Source organism: Salvelinus alpinus, chromosome 15, assembly GCF_045679555.1.
Source record: "Salvelinus alpinus chromosome 15, SLU_Salpinus.1, whole genome shotgun sequence".
Lineage (NCBI taxonomy): Eukaryota > Metazoa > Chordata > Actinopteri > Salmoniformes > Salmonidae > Salvelinus > Salvelinus alpinus.
The window spans coordinates 54,226,822-54,245,588 of record NC_092100.1 but is presented as its reverse complement, the minus strand read 5'-3'; the positions used below and the strand labels follow the sequence as shown (position 1 = coordinate 54,245,588).

The 18,767-nt window shown below is 42.5% G+C and overlaps 1 protein-coding gene across 2 annotated transcripts in view; it reads left to right on the top strand.

Annotated features, from left to right (window-relative positions):
• Positions 1-18,767, top strand: part of LOC139540340 (periphilin-1-like) — a 38,892-nt gene that overhangs the window by 9,077 nt on the left and 11,048 nt on the right. The window contains exons 6-10 of one of the 2 annotated variants that reach the window (XM_071344097.1): positions 7,218-7,310; positions 7,639-7,850; positions 8,165-8,203; positions 11,696-11,769; positions 12,751-12,894. In XM_071344097.1, coding sequence (XP_071200198.1) covers positions 7,218-7,310; positions 7,639-7,850; positions 8,165-8,203; positions 11,696-11,769; positions 12,751-12,894 — 562 coding nt within the window. The remainder of the gene's footprint in view (positions 1-7,217; positions 7,311-7,638; positions 7,851-8,164; positions 8,204-11,695; positions 11,770-12,750; positions 12,895-18,767) is intronic. The other variant, XM_071344098.1, reaches the window with a different exon arrangement.

Here is an 18,767-nt window from a genome sequence, read left to right as displayed (position 1 = left end):
TGCGTGGATGTGATTCAGATTTGGACTCTTCGCTGGCCACTGGTTACTAACGTTATTTTATGCTCCGGGCATTTTTTTCCAATCCCACAAAAATCACAATAACGAGCCTTTGCAAAGCTTTCACTCTGTCACTCAAACTTATTCCATCCAGCGTCTGCCTGCCAGCTGGAAATCTTTGCCAGTGGGTGTGTGTGTGTAGTCTACCTACTCCTCCCCTCTGAAGCATAGGTTAACTGTAGCCTACTGACAACGTTACAAGTGTAATTCAGAAATTAGGGAGAGATGTTTTAATTAGAGAAGAATGAATTGACTTTTTCAATGCTAGGTAGGGATACTATAGTTATCACGTTTCACATTGGATTTATTAACTACAAAAAGGTAAGACGTGTTTTTAATTATAGTGCTGCTCTGCACACACAAGCTTGTTAGCTTGCTCTGGTCTAACGTTAAACCAACTCGGAAGTTCAAAGACATTAGAAAATTCCTCCACAGAAGCCGTTCCTCCGTAGGTATGATTCTGTGGCCTAATTCAGATAATGCATGTCATACAGTGCCTTCAGAAAGTATTCACACCCCTTTTTTCCACATTTTTGTTGTCACAGCCCTGAATTTAAAATTGATTGTATTGAGATGTTTTGGTCAGTGGCCTACATACGATACATCCATATTATCAAAGTGGAATTATGTTTTTCGTAATTTACAAAACAATTAAAAATGAAAAGCTGAAATCTCTTGGGTAAATAAGTATTCAACCCCTTTGTTATGGCAAGCCTAAATAAGCAGGAGTAAAAATGTCACATAATAAGTCACATAAGTTACACATAAGTTACATGGGCTCTGTGTGCAATAGTAGTGTTTAACATGATTTTTGAATGACTACCTCATCTCTGTAACCAAAACATGCAATTATTTGTAAGGTTGATCACTGGGTTCATATTCAACCACAAAGACCAGGGAGGTTTTCCAACGCAAAGAAGAGCACCTATTGGGTAAAAAAAAAAAAAAAGACATACAGTACAAGTCGAATGTTTGGACACACCTACTCATTCAACGTTTTTTCTTTATTTGTACTATTTTCTACATTGTAGAATAATAGTGAAGACATTAACTCTGAAATAACACATATGGAATCATGTAGTAACCAAAGAAGTGTTAAACAAATCAAAATATATTTTAGATTCTTCAAAGTAGCCACCCTTTGCCTTGATGACAGCTTTGCAACACTCTTGACATTCTCTCAACCAGCGTCATGAAGAATGCTTTTCCAACAGTCTTGAAGGATTTCCCACATATGCTGAGCACTTGTTGACTGCCTTTCCTTCACTTTGCGGTCCAACTCATCCCAAACCATCTCAATCGGGTAGAGGTCGGGTGATTGTGGAGGCCTGGTCATCTGATGCAGCACTCCATCACTCTCCTTGGTCAAATAGCCATTAGCTGACAAGGTAGAAGTCTGTCGTTCTGTCCCTGACCAAGGCAGTTAACCCAATGTTCCCCGGACGCCGAAGACGTGGATGTCGATTTATGGCAGCCCCCCCGCACCTCTCTGATTCAGAGGGATTGGGTTAAATGTCAAAGACGCATTCAGTTGTACAACTGACTAGGTATCCCCCTTTCCATTATACAGCCTGGAGGTGTGTTGGATCCTTCTCCTGTTGAAAAACATGATAGTCCCACTAAGCGCAAACCAGATGGGATGGCGTATCGCTGAAGAATGCTGTGGTAGCCATGCAGTTAAGTGTGCCTTGAATTCTAAATAAATCACAGACAGTGTCAACAACAAAGCACCCACACACATTACACCTCCTCCATGCTTCACGGTGGGAACCACACATGTGGAGATCATCCGTTTACCTACTCTGCGTCTCACGAAGACACAGTGGTTGGAACCAAAACGCCTGATTCATGCAGTCTCCTCTGAACAGTTGTTGAGATTAACCGTCAGGGTGCTATAAATACGGGAAGTGTGTACCACAAGGAGAAAGAAGCGACACACTTGCACCGCAAACGGTTAACCACAACCTCTGTAGGTGGTCCCTGTATGGTGACAGTGTCTGCTGAACCAAGTGTGTACACGGGGAAAGAAGAAACACACACTTGCGCCGCAAACGGTCTGCCTCCATCTGGTCCCTGTACTGTCACCTAAGAGAGTGTCTGTAGCAGATCCCAGTCTGACCTTTGATGTGCCTGTACTGCGCACCGGGACGCTATGGAGAAGAAGCACAGCAGATACTGCCTAAGAAGTTCTAGCTGGCTGTAAAAGAGGATCAGTTCTCAACTGTAATGTCCATGGAGAGGGAGAAAAGTGAGACATCACACCAGCCAAAGCAACGTTCCAATGGTCAGAAATCAATTGTGAGCTGCAAGAGGTGGTTGGCTGTGGCTAAATTTGACTTGCCTGGAGAAGGCCTATCTGGCTTGTGGCCAGGCTAGCTGCGCGCTCAACATGGCGAACCTGCTGCAGCATACAACGCAAAGATCTTGGCTGAGCATGCTAACAAACCTATTGACTAGGATACAGCAATTCAAATCATCAAAGCTACAGAGCTAGCAATGAGAGGCTCCCAGGTGACATCAGTGTAGCTAAGTACCTGATTAACAAAGACAAATCCGTTATTATTTTTGTCCATGGACCAAAAGGCAAATTGGCCTTCCAAATGGCCAGGATAAATTTACCGTGACCTGCTATAGATGGTTGGATGGGCTCTGGTCAGGTTAAACTCACCCTCGCCAGACCTTCCTCCCGCTGTCCTAACCAGAAAGGACAGTGTTGCCCTCGAACCCCCATCGCAAAGGCAATCCCTGGGCCCTTAGCCCTCTCTCCCTGACCTCCATGAGGTCCTGCTTTGCTGCAGGAGGGACTGGTGCTCTTCACAAAATAGATAGCATCATGAGGTAGGAAAATTATGTGGATATATTGAAGCAACATCTCAAGACATCAGTCAGGAAGTTTAAACTTGGTCGCAAATGGGTCTTCCAAATGGACAATGACCCCAAGCATACATCCAAATTTGTGGCAAAATGGCTTAAGGACAACAAAGTCAAGGTATTGGAATGGCCATCACAAAGCCTTGACCTCAATCCTATAGAAAATCTGTGGGCAGAACTGAAAAAGCGTGTGAGAGCAACGAGGCCAACAAACCTGACTCAGTTACACCAGCTCTGCCAGGAGGAATGGGCCAAAATTCACCCAAGTTATTGTGGGAAGCTTGTGGAAGGCTACCGGAAGTGTTTGACCCAAGTTAAACAATTTAAAGGAAATGCTACCAAATACTAATGAGTGTATGTAAACTTCTGACCCACTGGGAATGTGATGAAAGAAATAAAAGCTGAATTTTTTTACTTTGATTAACTGTCAGAAATTGTGAAACTGAGTTTAAATGTATTTGGCTAAGGTGTATGTAAACTTCCGATTTCAACTGTATATATGTGTGTATATATATTTAAAATCGTCCGATTAATCGTTGTCGGCTCTTTTTGGTCCTCCAATTATCTGTATCGGTGTTGAAAAATCATAATTCGTCAACCTCTAATAGGGTGCATTTGGGAAGTATTCAGACCCCTTGGCTTTTTCCCCAAAAAATACGTTACAGCCTAATATAATTTTTTGCAAATGTATTAATTAAAATTTTACTTTAGTACTTTGTTGAAGCACCTTTGGCAATAATTACAGCCTTGAGTCTCCTTGGGTATGATGATACAAGCTTGGCACACCTGTATTTGGGGAGTTTCTCACGTTATTCTCTGCAGATCCTCTCAAGCTCTGTCAAGTTGGATGGTTTGTGTCGCTGCACAGCTGTTTTCAGGTCTCCAGAGATGTTCGATTGGTTTCAAGTCCGGGCTCTGGCTTGGCCACTCATGGACATTCAAAGACTGTTCCCGAAGCCAATCCTGCATTGTCTTGGCTTTGTGCTTAGGGTCGTTATCCTGTTAGACTGGGGCGAAGGTTCACCTTCCGAGGTCCTGAACGCGCTGGAACAGGTTTTCATCAAGGATCTCTCTGTACTTTGCTCCGTTCATCTTTGCATAGGTCCTGAATTGTCTCCCAGTCCCTGCCACTGAAAAACATCCCCACAGCGTGATGCTGCCACCATCATGCGTCACCGTAGGGATGCTTCCAGGTTTCCTCCAGACGTGATGCTTGACATTCAGGCGAAAAAGTTCAATCTTGGTTTAATCAGACCAGATAATCGTGCTGAAAGTCTGTTGTAAATTTGTTTAATATATACCTCCCTGACCAAGGCCCTTCTCCCCCGATTGCTCAGTTTGGTGGTTCCAAACTTCTTCCATTTAAAATATGATTGAGGCAACTGTGTTTTTGGGGGTCTTCAATGCTACAGACAAATTTTTTGGTACCCTTCCCCAGATCTGTGCCTCGACGCCATCCTGTCTCAGTGCTCTATGGACAATTCCTTCGACCTCATGGCTTGAGGTCTTTCCAAATAACACAGCTGACATGAATGTCCTTGATTTTTTTTTTTTTTTTTTGGCAAGATTAGCAAACTTAGGCATGACATGCCAGCAACTAATGCTGACACCACATCCAAGTATATTTGACCAAATTATGAAAGACAATAATTGTAATTTTGAATTCCGTAAATTGAGTGTGGAAGAAGTGAAAAACGTATTGTCTTTCAACAATGATAAGCCACCGGGGTCTGACAATTTGGAAAATTACTGAGGATAATAGTGGACAATATATCCACTCCTATTTGCCATATCTTCAAAATAAGCCTACCAGAAAGTGTGTGCCCTCAGGCCTGGAGAGAAGCAACGATCATTCTGCTACCTAAGAATAGTAAAGCCCCCTTTTACTGGCTCAAATAGCTGACCAATCAGCCTGTTACCAACCCTTTGTATAGTTTTTGAAAAAATTGTGTTTGACCAGATACAATGCTATTTTATAGTAAACAAATTGACAACAGACTTTCAGCACGCTTATAGGGAAGAACAATCAACAAGAACAGCACTTACACAAATGACTGATGATTGGCTTAGAGAAATTGATGATTGGGGGGGCTGTTTTGTTAGACTTCAGTGTGGCTTTTGACATTATTGATCATAGTCTGCTGCTGGAAAAGCTTGTGTTATGGCTTTACACTCCCTGCTATATTGTGGATAAAGATTTACCCATCTAACAGAACACATAGGGTGTTCTTTAATGGAAGCCTCTCCAACATAATCCAGGTAGAATCAGGAAATCCCCAAGGCAGCTGTCTAGGCCCCTTGAAAAAAGTAAATCTTTACTAACGTCATGCCACAGGCTTGGCGTAAACTATACATGTCAGCTACTACAGCAACTGAAATGACTGCAACACATAACAAAGAGCTGAAGTTAATTTCAGAATTGGTGGCAAGGAATAAGTTAGTCCTAAATATTTCAAAAACTAAAACCATTGTATTTGGTTGGGACAAATCATTCAATTAACCCTAAACCTCAACTAAATATGTTAATAAATAATGTGGAAATTGAACAAGTTGAGGTGACTAAACTGCTTGGAGTAACCCTGGATTGTAAACTGTCATGGTCATAACATATTGATACAACAGTAGCTAAGATGGGGAGAAGTCTGTCCATAATAATGCGCTGCTTAACCTTCTGAACAGCACTATCAACAAGGCAGGACCTACAGACTCTAGTTTTGTCACACCTGTAATACTGTTCAGTCGTGTGGTTAGGTGCCACAAAGAGGGACTTAGGAAAATTGCAATTGGCTCAGAACAGGGCAGCACGGCTGGCCCTTGGATGTACACAGAGAGCTAATATTAATAATATGCATGTCAATCTCTCCTGGCTCAAAGTAGAGGAGAGATTGACTTCGTCACTACTTGTATTTGTGAGAGGCATTGACATGTTGAAAGCACCGAGCTGTCTGTTTTAAACGACTAGCACACAGATTAGACACCCATTCATACCCTACAAGACATGCCATCAGAGGTCTCTTCACAGTCCCCAAGTCAGAACAGACTTTTGGAGGCGCACAGTACTACATAGAACCATCACCACATGGAACTGTATTCCACTTCAGGTAACTGATGCAAGCAGTAGAATCATTTTTTTTTTTTACGGATAAAAATACACCTTATTGAACAGCGGGGACTGTGAAGCAACACAAACATAGGCACAGACACATGCATTTTGTGTTGTAAATATGTGGTAGTGGAGTGTGGGCCTGAAGGCACACACTTAGTGTGTTGTGAATTCTGTAATGAATGTATTGTAATGTTTTTGAAATTTTATAACTACCTTCATTTTGCCGAACCCCAGGAAGAGTCAGCAGCTAATGGGGAACCATAATAAATACAAATAACTTGTCATAATATGGTCATAACACTGTCACGATATTTACAGCTGTTACATTTTTTTTTTTTTTATGGCTGATAATGACATGTACATAAGTGTCAAAACCCACATTTATTCAAATGTGTTTTTTCCCTGCCAAGAAGTTTCCTTTAATTCTGAAAGTTTGTTTCTTAAGTCCGTTGCTGTTGTAATTAATTATTTTGTCATGTTTTTTTCATCATATTTTAATTAACTTGCAGAAAATATACTTTGACACTGTCATGAAGCATTATGACGATCCTGTCACTCTACTTGGACTAAGAAAATACACTTTGACACTGTCATGAAGCATTATGACAGATTTCATCAAATAAGCCAGATATGCCTATCACATACATGCCCTTATGTCAGTCATAAATCAAAAGAGGGTGTCTTGTCCTGTACCTGAAATCTGCTCCTGCGTTCAACGCAGTTGTCAGCAACAGAGCATTGGCTTCGGTGCATGTCTGACCTAACCCAATGCACAATTACAATGATGATTTAATACGGTCCACTTCAGAAAAGGTTATTTAACAAACATACTGTTGACAAGTAGGCTGTCGTGTAATGAAATGTTTTGCCTGGTGTGGTTTTGTGGGTTTTGACACTCTTATGTAGGTGTCTTAACCAGCCATAAAATAACGCAATCCATGTCACAACCGGTCTAAATGTGTTATCAAGTTGTATTGGTCACATACATGTGCTTATCAGATTATTGCGGATGTAGCAGTGGAATGACAGTTGTATACCGTTTCTCAAGATAAAAGGCACTACTTATTTTGTTCTAAGTCCAGCAATGACAGGTTATGTCAGCTGTTGACATATTATGACATGGTTATGACGCAGGGTGTCAAGTAAAGTGTTACCAAAGTCTGTTTTTATTTTGAAATTTTAGGAACAGCAGCAGAGTGGGCTCCCACCCCAGCAGCAGAGTTCAAGTGATAGCTCCTCTCTCGAGGACCGTGTCTCCAGCCTACCCCAACCTGAGGTAGGGCCTCATGTACTTTGGCCGAGGGTAGACCCATTCTTTCTAGTGCACTTAGTTAATAGACCAAGTGCCAAGCACCAATGGACTGACACGGTGACTTCAGTTGTTGTATACTGTTTTTCAAGATCCAAGGCACTACTTATTTTGTTCTAAGTCCAGCAACTGAATTTTTTCATATCAAGTGGTTTTCTTCTTTCACTATACACTTAGAGGTAATTAGAATCCAGGCGCTCATCGTGTGTAGAGCCGTGGCTTTGGTTCTGTCATTGAGTGGACCTGAATGGATGGGCCCTTGAATCCCCTTCTCTCGCTCTCTCTGTTTTCTCAGGGAGAACCCTGAGGGTATCAGGCGGAGGGTCCTGGGCCCCTACCCTGCAAGCCCTGCCGGGGACTCCTACAGTAGATTACGGGACCGCTCTCCCATCAGAAGGGATACTCCGGCAATAACAGGCTCCGTTCTCATGCGCTCCGGGTCCAACACCAGCAGAAGGAGCTACTCCCCAGACAGGGACCAGAAGGGCTTCCCCTACCATCAGAAGAGTAATTTTGCAACCCAAATGGCACCATATTCCCTATATAGTGCACTTATTTTGACCAGGTCTCATAGGGAAGCATCCTAAGTCTCCTTTGGTTTCTCTACTGAGGCATTTAGTTCAGCTGTCAATGATTTAATAATATCACATTTTAATCAATCACTTTAGAGTCTGGCTCTGTTCCAGTGTCCATTTTAGCATATCACTTGGAATGACGCAATGTAAAGGACGTGCGTCCACTAGTGTGGATACTGTAACCTTGGTGTTTGTATCAGCTGTCAGTCATTTTGGTGACCTTTTTTCTTTCTCGCCCCTCTCCAGGGTATAAAGAAGAGCCTCACAGCCAGAGCAGAGAGCCTGGTAAGTCTGCACTTCATATCCCTAAAAGAAAATTGGCACGTTTTGAAGAGATGCTAAAACTAATATGTAGAGGCCCGGCCGCTCTCTGAGAGGAGCATCTGTTTTCAGTGGAGGTGTGTATTAAATGGAGGTGCTGGAACATTTTTAATTACACACACACACACACACACACACACACACACACACACACACACACACACACACACACACACACACACACACGCAGGTTCTATAAGGCTATAGCCTTGTTCATTGAGGTGATTTGGCTTTTGATTCAAGGTCTAACCTTTGCTTGGCTTGCGCACTGAGCTAGCAGATGTCTTCAAGATCAAACCAGCACTCACTCCCAGTCCCATTACCTTCCCCTTTGAGCATACCATTATGTTGTAGCCTAACTTTCTTTATGAGCGTCAAAAGGATTCAGTCAGGTCTTGCCAGGTCTCCCTTGTCATAGAGGTCTTCTGACCTCAATGGACAACCTGGGAAAGTAAAAAGACAACTATTACCTTTTCTCTATGTGGATTAACCAGGAATCTGCGTGGGTTAAGTTAGGCCTACCTTCAATTGAAGTGAGGAGATTTTGAGATTGCGAATATTGGGATAGTAGGAGAATAAAGGAAAGTAACAGGGAGTGTCCTTAAATATCCCCATGTCTAATGCAGCCATTTCACACGTTGTTTTTTGACTGAAGAAGTCCTTTCTCATAATCACTGCAGAGGGGTTTTAAAGCCCTTATGTTCCTCCATTATGCTACTGCGTAAAGAGAGCACAGAGGAAGCTTTCAGTTTAGCCTGAAGAAGCCCCCCCCCCCCCCCCCACCCCTATATTTGGGCTGCATATTCTATCCCCTTTTGAAGATGCAGTAAAACAGGTAGAAAACGGTTGTCCCTCCACCCCTTTCTGGAACACTAATTTGGCTAGGTCAACACATCAAAGTGCACAGAAAGAAACTGTTTGGGAGGGACGATAAGGAATGCACACCACACTAAAAACCTGAACCATAACCTATAGGCAGCAGGCTTTCTCTAAGCCATTGTACTCCAAATTCTCACTCGGAGACATTGTACAGCACAGGGTCTTGTAGGCCTAGTTTTACTATAGAGAATCCTGTACAATGTCTCTGAGTGAGCATTTGGAGTACAATGGCTTAGAGAAAGCCTGCTGCCTATAGGTTATGGTTCAGGTTTTTAGTTCCCAAATAGTATTTTTCAAGTACCTCTTGAAGAAGACTATTCTACACTATATATACAAAAGTATGCGGACAAATTCGTGGATTCAGCTATTTCAACCACACCCGTTGCTGACAGGTGTATAAAATCGAGCACACAGCCATGCAATCTCCAAAGACGAATATTGGCAGTGGAATGGCCTTACTGAAGAGCTCAGTGACTTTCAACGTGGCACCATCATAAGATGCCATCTTTCCAACAAGTCAGTTTGTAAAATGTATGCCCTGCTGGAGCTGCCCCGGTCAACTGTAAGTGCTGTTATTGTGAAGTGGAAACGTCTAGGAGCAACAACGGATCAGCCATGAAGTGGTAGGCCACACAAGCTCACAGAACAAGACCGCCAAGTGCTGAAGCATGTAAAAAATCAACACTCACTACCAAGTTGCAAACTGCCTCAGGAAGCGACTTCAGCACAAGACCCAGCATCACTAAAGCTCTTGTGACTGAATGGAAGGAAGTCCTCGCAGCAGTGTTCCTACATCTAGTGGAAAGGGAAAGCCTTTCAAGAAGAGTGGAGGGTGTTATAGCAGCAAAGTGGGGACCAACTCCATATTAATGCCCTTGATTTTGGAATGAGATGTTTTGAAGAGCATGTGTCCACAATATTTTGGTGAAGGATAGCCTAGCTTTCATGATTAGTAGTGGATGGGCATAAACTGAATATGTTTACAATATTATTTTGGTCAAATATTATATTGATACTTTGACTCCAAGTATCGATTTGTAAAATAAGAAATGTGTGTGTATGCTGTACCCGTGCAACACCTCTAGTATTTAACATCATATAGCTTGTTCTCCATCTTCTTATGAAATAGTGAGCCAACATGTTTTTAGCACTTTTTTAACTTCCATTACTGATTTTTAAAACAAATTTTCTCTCACGGTCCCTTGTCTCTCTGCAGCAGACATACTATATAGTAAGCAATGTATTTGGAACATCAAATCGCAATAAAACTGCGGTCTCGATATCGCAATACATATAGAATCGTGAGTATCATGATATCCTACTGTGACGTCCCTGGCAATTCCCAGCCCTAATGATTAGACTGTACCATATATCCTAACTTTTCTTTGTTTGGATTGATAACACACAAAAACAATTAGCCAATTTAAGCTGGCAGAAATCCCCTGCTCTAATACATTGACTGTTGGTAGGGATTAGTCTTATCCGCAGGGTTCTGTTTCTGACTTTCATTCATTCATTACCTGTTAGCGAGGTTTGATGTTTAATCTGCTTAGATTCCTTTGCTGCTGTTTAACTAATGTCATTACGTTTCTCTTTGATGGAACACACACAATCTTCTGGATGCTCCTCTTCTGGATTTGCAATTCATGAGCATCTGTCCCTAATCATTTAAGTTAAACAGCAGCCTAGTTTCTTCTCCACAGATTCAGTGTGTCTGGCGAGTGAGTGTCATTCCAAGTTACCAGGTTTTCCTCAACATGCAAAGGCCTGGTCTGTCATAGACAGAGAGTTCTATGTCTGTGCTACTCTGTTCTTTTAACACGGCAAATATCCATTTTATTATAAATTCAGCCTACAAACATTTTTGCCCAAGTAAACATCTCTCATTCAAAGAATCATCTGTTAATAGTATCATAGGAAATCCAGCACTCAATAAATTTCAAATGTTGCTGCATTTTGAACTAACAAACTACTTTTTCATGGGTTACTTGGAATTTTTTTCATAACTTCCTGGAAGAAGTGTGTTTTTAATTTCACCTTGGCTCAGTCTCATCGCCATGGGAATGAAAACAAACATTTCCACCCAGCCATATTTGTTTTTTTATAGACATATTGGAGCCGGCGGAGCACAATATTTCAATTTAGTCACAGCTGAATTTGTCGACCGCTATTGTGCAAGCTATTCCAACAAGAACGTAAAATTAACAGCGATTTGTCTGGGCTTTGCTTGTCGTCAGTCCCATAGCATCGTGTCCTATCCATTGTTTACTGTAAGAGTGCAATGAGTGATTGCACGGTGGAGGACAATATAGAATAAGTGGTGGTAGTTCCCCAGTGTGTTTTTAATACTGAGAGGATTTAAATGGAATTGTACTGCGCCTGGTGGCCCTGATTTTTATTTTGAGTGCCCTCCTTTTTCTTAAACGTTTCCTTTTTGTTTTACAATGCTTCTTAGTTTACTGTGTATGCATGAGTTGCGAGTGTTTCTGTTTGACTGTTTCTATATCTTTCGTCTCCTTTTTCTCTTTCTCCTTCTGTCCCCCGTCTCCTTCATTCCTCTTCTCCTTCACTCCACAGATCAGCCCAGGTTGCTAGGCCACACAAAGAGTGCCTCCATAGACGGTTCTCCACACAGCGCTGTCTCAATCAAGGTACGACTGCGTAACTATGTAAGACGTAGCTCGCTGCTCCTGATTTCAGCTCAGCCTCTCAGTTGATAGGATCATTCATTCATTAGGCCTATATCAAAACGATAGGCTACCTGTCATAGTAGTAGCATACCCTTTACTAGCGTTATACTAGTCCTAAAAGGTAGAAGAATCTCTTAAGACCTGCACAACTGTTTTACATCACTTGGTTGGATTATGGAAGTCCATGAGACTCGATACATAGTTGAAGTCCGATTTGTTACCATACAGGCTATTTTTCTTTTGTGTCATCGTTTCAACATTGTCTGACCATCACATTTCACATACCTTCCTATGGATACATAATTTATCAACACAATTCATTGCCCTGTCATGGTGTATGGAATCTGTTGCAAATCCCTGTTCATGTCATTCATTCTAGAAACCACATCGCAGAGGAACAGTTGATGTACCTTAAGTGGCCTGTCTCTTTCATGTGGTCTGATGAGGTCACGATAGATGAAGACTGCGTTCACCATGCATGACCCATTTCCTTGCCATGGATGAAAGCTTTCTGGATTCTGTAAACTAAAAGTAATGCGCGTTTCAAAAGTCGTTTGTTTTCGATGCTAACGCGGTCACAAAAGGCCTCCTCTTGTTCAAATTGACACTCAGAGATGTTATGTATTGTGTCTCATTTCCCTTTTAACACTAAATGATGCAATATGATGCGCTGACGTCGGTGGGCGTGGGCCTTCGTCTTCAGCTGTCGACGGTCTTTGATCAAAGATGTTGAAGGAGAAACATTCTAGATCACTGTTGAGATGCTGCATGCATATTAAAGCGTTTGATGTGCTGGGAAAAAATGACAGCAACAACCTCGTTGACTCTAATCAGTGTTGCCCTCACACGCTTTGAATTTGAAACCTGAATCATTTAAGCCATTTGAACTGCTGTGTCCTGCCTGGCACTCTAACCCATTAGCTTTAACCTTTACCCTGCCAGGAGGAACTTGACCCCACCCCAGCCCTGCTAGCAGAGCCTGAGGACACCGTGCCGGCCAAGGATGAGACCGAGCAGACACAGAAGGCCAACTTCAAGACACGGCGCTCTCAAGCCATCGCAGCTAAAGCCCTCGAAATTGAGAAGGTAATAGAGGTCCCACTATCCAACAACACTCAACTGCTAGCTAGTCATTCTCTGCTGGCTGTGTGGTAGAGTCCTGCATCAGGTTGGATACCAACGGTTCCCAGCGGTTGACCCGCAAAAAATCACCTGGTTTGGAAGGATTTTTGTGTCATTTTGGACAATGACAACAAGCCAGTAGATGGATATACAGCCAGCAAAAAGTGCAAGCAGGTATTTGTTTACGATAGGTAAATTCAGTTTAATATCAGTTAATTGTTAGGTTAATTCAGGCTTTCGTGCATTTAGACCATATGCAGGCCATATGTCCAAAAACGGTACGCCGGTAAAGGTTTGAGTAGCCTTTTATCCAAATGTAGACATGCAGACAAATTAATTCATGCAGGAAGGGGAATAATAGCCTACTACTCTGGAATCATAAAAACAATTAATGAAATGTGTTATTTGGCGGGTCACTGATCGGCTCTCGGGAACAATTCTATGCAGGTGGGTCAGGTTGCGTAGAAAAACATGTCCTGATTTTAGGGATGCTAACTGTTAATCGGTTAGCTGCTGAAAATACATTTGACCGGTCATCCTTATCAGTCACCGTAACAGCCCTACTCACCATTCACTTAGAGTTGATTATGTTTGCCATCTTTCAAAACAAAACCTTTCCTAAACTTTTCTACAGTGTGTTGACAATGATTACATTTTCACAAATTTACTTTATATATATATATATATATATATATATATATATATATATATATATATATATATATATATATATATATATATATATATATATATATATATACATACACACACACACACACACACACACACACACACACACACACACACACTTCTTCTACATGCTTTGAAGCTTTGAGGAAGAAGTGGGAATGGGTGAAAAAAAGGGCCTCAAAATGAAATAACTTCCCTCGACATCACTGGAGCTTACAAAAATACTGTTTCTTAAGGACGCACACACACTTGGAGTTGGCGTTTCAATGCATGTGTGAGGAAGTGTCACGCTGTATTTGTAACAATAGAGAGTATTTAGGGAGTAGTGTTTCCTCAAACTGTACTGTGAACTCTCAGACAGAACCGGTCCCTGGTTACTTAACCAAACAGGAAGGGTGGCTTGACCTGAACCTGCTCTGTGTGTGTGTGTGTGTGTGTGTGTTTTTTTTTCCTGGGTTCCCTCCCTATCTCCCAGCGGAGGGAGCCAGGGACTGATATCCAGACCTGATACTAGAGAGAGGTAGGGCCACACAGGACGGGTTAAGAAGCCATGGCAGAGAAAAGGGAAGAAGGGATGAGGGGGCGTTTGGAGCGGACACGGAGGTCTGAATTAGAGGGGTACAGTGTTGTGTGTGTGTTTGCTTGCTTGTGTGTCTGCATGCGTGTAAGCGTAACGGATACAGAGTTGGGGGTTTCGTCTTTAGGAGATTATACATACAAAGCTGTGATTCTATACTGGAGCTCGGCTCAAATGAGCCCCGATGTAGGCAGAGAGGCAGGGGTCCTGAGTTAATAAGGGAAGTGGAGTAATGAGTGGATGTAATGACTGCAGGGCCTGGTACACAGAGGATATCATTAAAACAGCCATTTAATCACTCAGCCTGGACTGGATGCAGACCGGACTGGACCGCTTAGTCTAGGTTCCAAATGGCACACTATTCCCTTTATAGTGTACTAATCTGGTCAAAAGTAGGGCACTGTAAAGGCAATAAGGTGCCATTTGGGAAGCAGACTTCATCTGATGGACTAATAGGGAAGAAATGGATAAGTTTAGCGTACAGTGATTGAAATGATGAATGGAGGGACTCCTCAGAAAATCACTGGCAGCAACGTCGATACTCCCATTACGTTAAATAGTTTCTCTGATACTTAATCTAGGTTTCTAACCAAAATGTAAATAGTCGTACATCCATGTACGACTATTTACATTTTGGTTAGAAACATGTAGGCTAATGCTTTACAGTGTAGTACCATCAACCAAATTGGAGAAGATGGGATACAGGCTAACAAGTTCAAGGGTTGCTGCTAGCTTGTTTCCTGATGAATTTGATTGGCGTTTTCAAGAGTAATTCCTATAATGTAACACAGGAGCCTTTCAAGAGGAAGTTATTGGAACATAGCATTAATGAATGTCTTGGCTTTCTCATTTGCTTTCCTAGCCCGTAATCGGCCGCATATTACATAGGTACGGTAGCTCTACAGTGAGGTATTTTTAGAACATGAACCAGACATAAACATCTAAAGGACAGTCTCCTCCCTCCATGTGGAGTTGAATAAACAGCTATGGACAGGAGCCATCACACTAAATCAGCCTCAACGGAGGTATGAACCTCGTGCCAGCGCCCAGCCCCATCCTCAGTCAAAGCACCAGCCACCCAGCGCCAGCTCTATCCCAAACACTATCCCCATGCCCAGCTCCAGACTTTCTGCCCCAACCACATCCCTGGTGTTAGCCACATCTCTATTCCCATCCCCATCCCCAGCCGTAGCCCTGTACCCCGGCCACATCCCCATGCAAACCCAGCTCCATCCCCATGCATCTTGGTCTCCGTTTGGTCTGGTGAGTTTGGCTTGGCCCTCCACTGTACAGGGATGGGGATTAGACTGCATTTGGCTAAGGTCAATATAGATGTTACAAGCCAGTGCCTCTCCACACAACTGCTGCTGTGAACTGGTTAGGAAATGGCAGGGTAAGCATGTGTGCTATGTGTGCGTAAGCATGTTTGTAATGCCAAAAGAAGTACCCACACCGTGGGTGGCCCTGCCCTGCAGGGCAATTCCTGCCCTGGTTTAACGGGAACAGATAAGTGGTAGTGTAGCTGTGTGTGTGTGTGTGTGTGTGTGTGTGTGTGTGTGTGTGTGTGTGTGTGTGTGTGTGTGTGTGTGTGTGTGTGTGTGTGTGTGTGTGTGTGTGTGTGTGTGTGTGTGTGTGTGTGTGTGTGTGTGTGTGTGTGTGTGGAAGGGCAGGGCAGGGCAGGGCAGGCAGACTCAAATAGCAGGCCCTGTGTAGAGCATCACAACCTGAGATGCTTAAGTCCTTCCTGCCAACTCATCCTCCCTCCCTGTGCGCTCTCTCTCCCAAATCAAAATGACATGTTTCCCAAGCCGCCATCTGCAGGCAATGGTGCTTCAGAGAGCCACTAATCCAAATGGAGGGAAGGTTCAGGCCTAGGAGTCGGACTAGAGATAGCATTCTTGCACGGGTCAGTTCTTTGGAGTCACACCCGCCCCACACCGGCCACATCAATTCCAAGCCCTACACGATATCCGACATCAGGACTAGGGCTGGAAATGTGTACATTTTGCTGCCGACTAAATTTTGTTGCCGGTCAACAAACGGTTAAATTTTTCCAAAACAGTAAAATGACGTGACCAACAGAAAAGTACTATTTGAGATCTGTATATAATGACGCGATGCTTATGTTTCCGCGCTAACAATGGAAGTCGGCCCTAGGCGGGAAGGCAGGTAACAAGCTTAGGCCCAAAACAAGCCCATAGAAACCTATTGGGCTTATTCTGGTCAGATTTTGGCGAAAGAAAAACCTCTCGCTTTGCCTCTTCCTCTCTGATACCATGCATGCATACACGGACCGAACATTCTTCATTCAGAGCTTACTGGGAACATGCAACAATGGCAAGCCTTATCGTCTAACAGTTCAAAAGGCTATAGTCCATTGTTGAACATGCAACCTCTGTGATGAAGCAGCTAATAAAACATTTTCAAACATTTGCCAAAATGCAATTTGCGGAAAGCACCGCTCTTAACCTAATGCGAACAGTTGTGACAGAGATAAAAATCTCTGTTAGAAATGTAGAAAGAGGGGAAATCTAATGGTTGTTGCAATGATAGGTTGCTAATATGACTAGGATTGTAGCTTTGGCTTCTGGACAACAAAATGAAGTTGATATGAAAATCAATAGAACAGGAGAGAAATGCTGGTTAATGGCATGAGGAAGTCTTTATAAAATAATTGCCTCCATGTTTCTACAGATGGATTTTTCGCAAGGCTACTTTGAAGCAAAGTAAGACATGCCTCATTATTTGAAGTAAAGTAAATCGTTCAGGTTTCAAACAATTCCACTGCCTCAAGCACACATTGCAAAGTGGTGGGTGACGCGCTGGTAGTCAACGCTAGGCAGGCTATAGCCTACACGCCCGAATGGGAGGCGCGCTTTAATTACGAGTTGAGATTGAGAAATAAAAATAGCTCCTTTTAAAATCGTGGCCACCAAAGTTAACACGCGATAGCGTTCAGAATTGCTATTTGTTGCGCAATGACTGGGCATGCAAAAGCAGGTTTCACTCCAGTAGCCAACAGACTTTGAGGAGCTCACGAGCAATTCCTCGTGACCATTTTGTCACGGTAACTAGGGTTCTCCAAGCTCTGATGCTGCTGACTGTCATTAGTAGCCTACCAAACTTGGTAACTGCCTGCTACTCAGCACTCTATTGTCACTCCAATCACTCTGACATCGATGCAAATGTGATGAAAAATCGAATCAAACACTTCATGAGAGCCCATGAATTCATGTTGCACAACATTGTTTTGATGGCCTTTATTAAAAAGAGGATCCCATCAGCTGTCTATAGGCTAGGCCTACTATATTTATTTCTCAACTTTCCTAATATTATGGACTTTGCTTTGTTTTACAACAGGACAATGGCCTACCTGGCTGGCATGAAAATGCACTATGGGACGCGTCCTCCATTCGCTATTTAAGTGCATAGATGACATGTATTTTTTCCCCCTGCCCCTGTTCCGAGACAGGTGCTTGATAGTGGTCCATTCTAAATCAAAACAAATTTGATATATTATTTAGTTCAAGATTAAATTAAGAATAGTCTGATGGGTGACATTAGCGTATCACTTGTGAATGATGCCCAGCGTGTGCAGTAAGGCAAGAAACAGTGCATGCATTTTTTTGTGCTACTTTTTCAAATCAGTTGCCCATCTCATGTAACCAAGCCCATTATGCCACTAAAGTGGCCAAATAACTTCTTAAAATGGAGCACATTAGTACGCTTTACAACCGGTGTAGAGCCTAACTGGCGTACATAGGTGGTGTGTGAGCCAAGTTTAGAGATGATAATTTTCGCCATAAAAATGCACCTGTTAATTATAAAGTATTACATGCATAATCACATTTGCGGTCACTTTTGAGAACGGTGTTTTACCGCTATTTGATTGCATTTTGGAACATTCACACGTATAGCCTACAGCTGTGTGCGCATTGCTGCGCTTATAATGTTAAGAAATAGCCTAATAGTTTATCAAACCTTTAAGATAAATGTTCTGATCTGTTGCGTCAGCCTCATTGCTTTAAAAAAAAATATAATATGCGAGTGGCTGTATTAATTTGGTATCTATCGCATTCCACAACTGTCCCAGAGTATGTTTGGAGTATTTATTTCTCTCACAGAATAGAAAAGGTCAACTTTTGTACTATGGGGGATAGTAGATTGACATAGGCTAGTGCTTTTGCTGTTCGTTAGGCCTACTCATGTTGGCTGACGAAAAGTAAATGTGGATAGGTCTTCTAACATCTTAAATATGCACCTCGGAATTTAATAAGAAGGATGCGTGCAGTTTCGTCCCCGACATGTCAGTCTTCACGTGTAGCCTACTTCGGTGCTGAGATGCCTGTGAGAAGGACCCAATCAAGTGACTGCATTAGCGGCTAATAAGAATTGAGATATACAGTGGGGAGAACAAGTATTTGATACACTGACGATTTTGCAGGTTTTCCTACTTACAAAGCATGTAGAGGTCTGTAATTTTTTATCATAGGTACACTTCAACTGTGAGAGACGGAATCTAAAACAAAAATCCAGAAAATCACATTGTATGATTTTTAAGTAATTAATT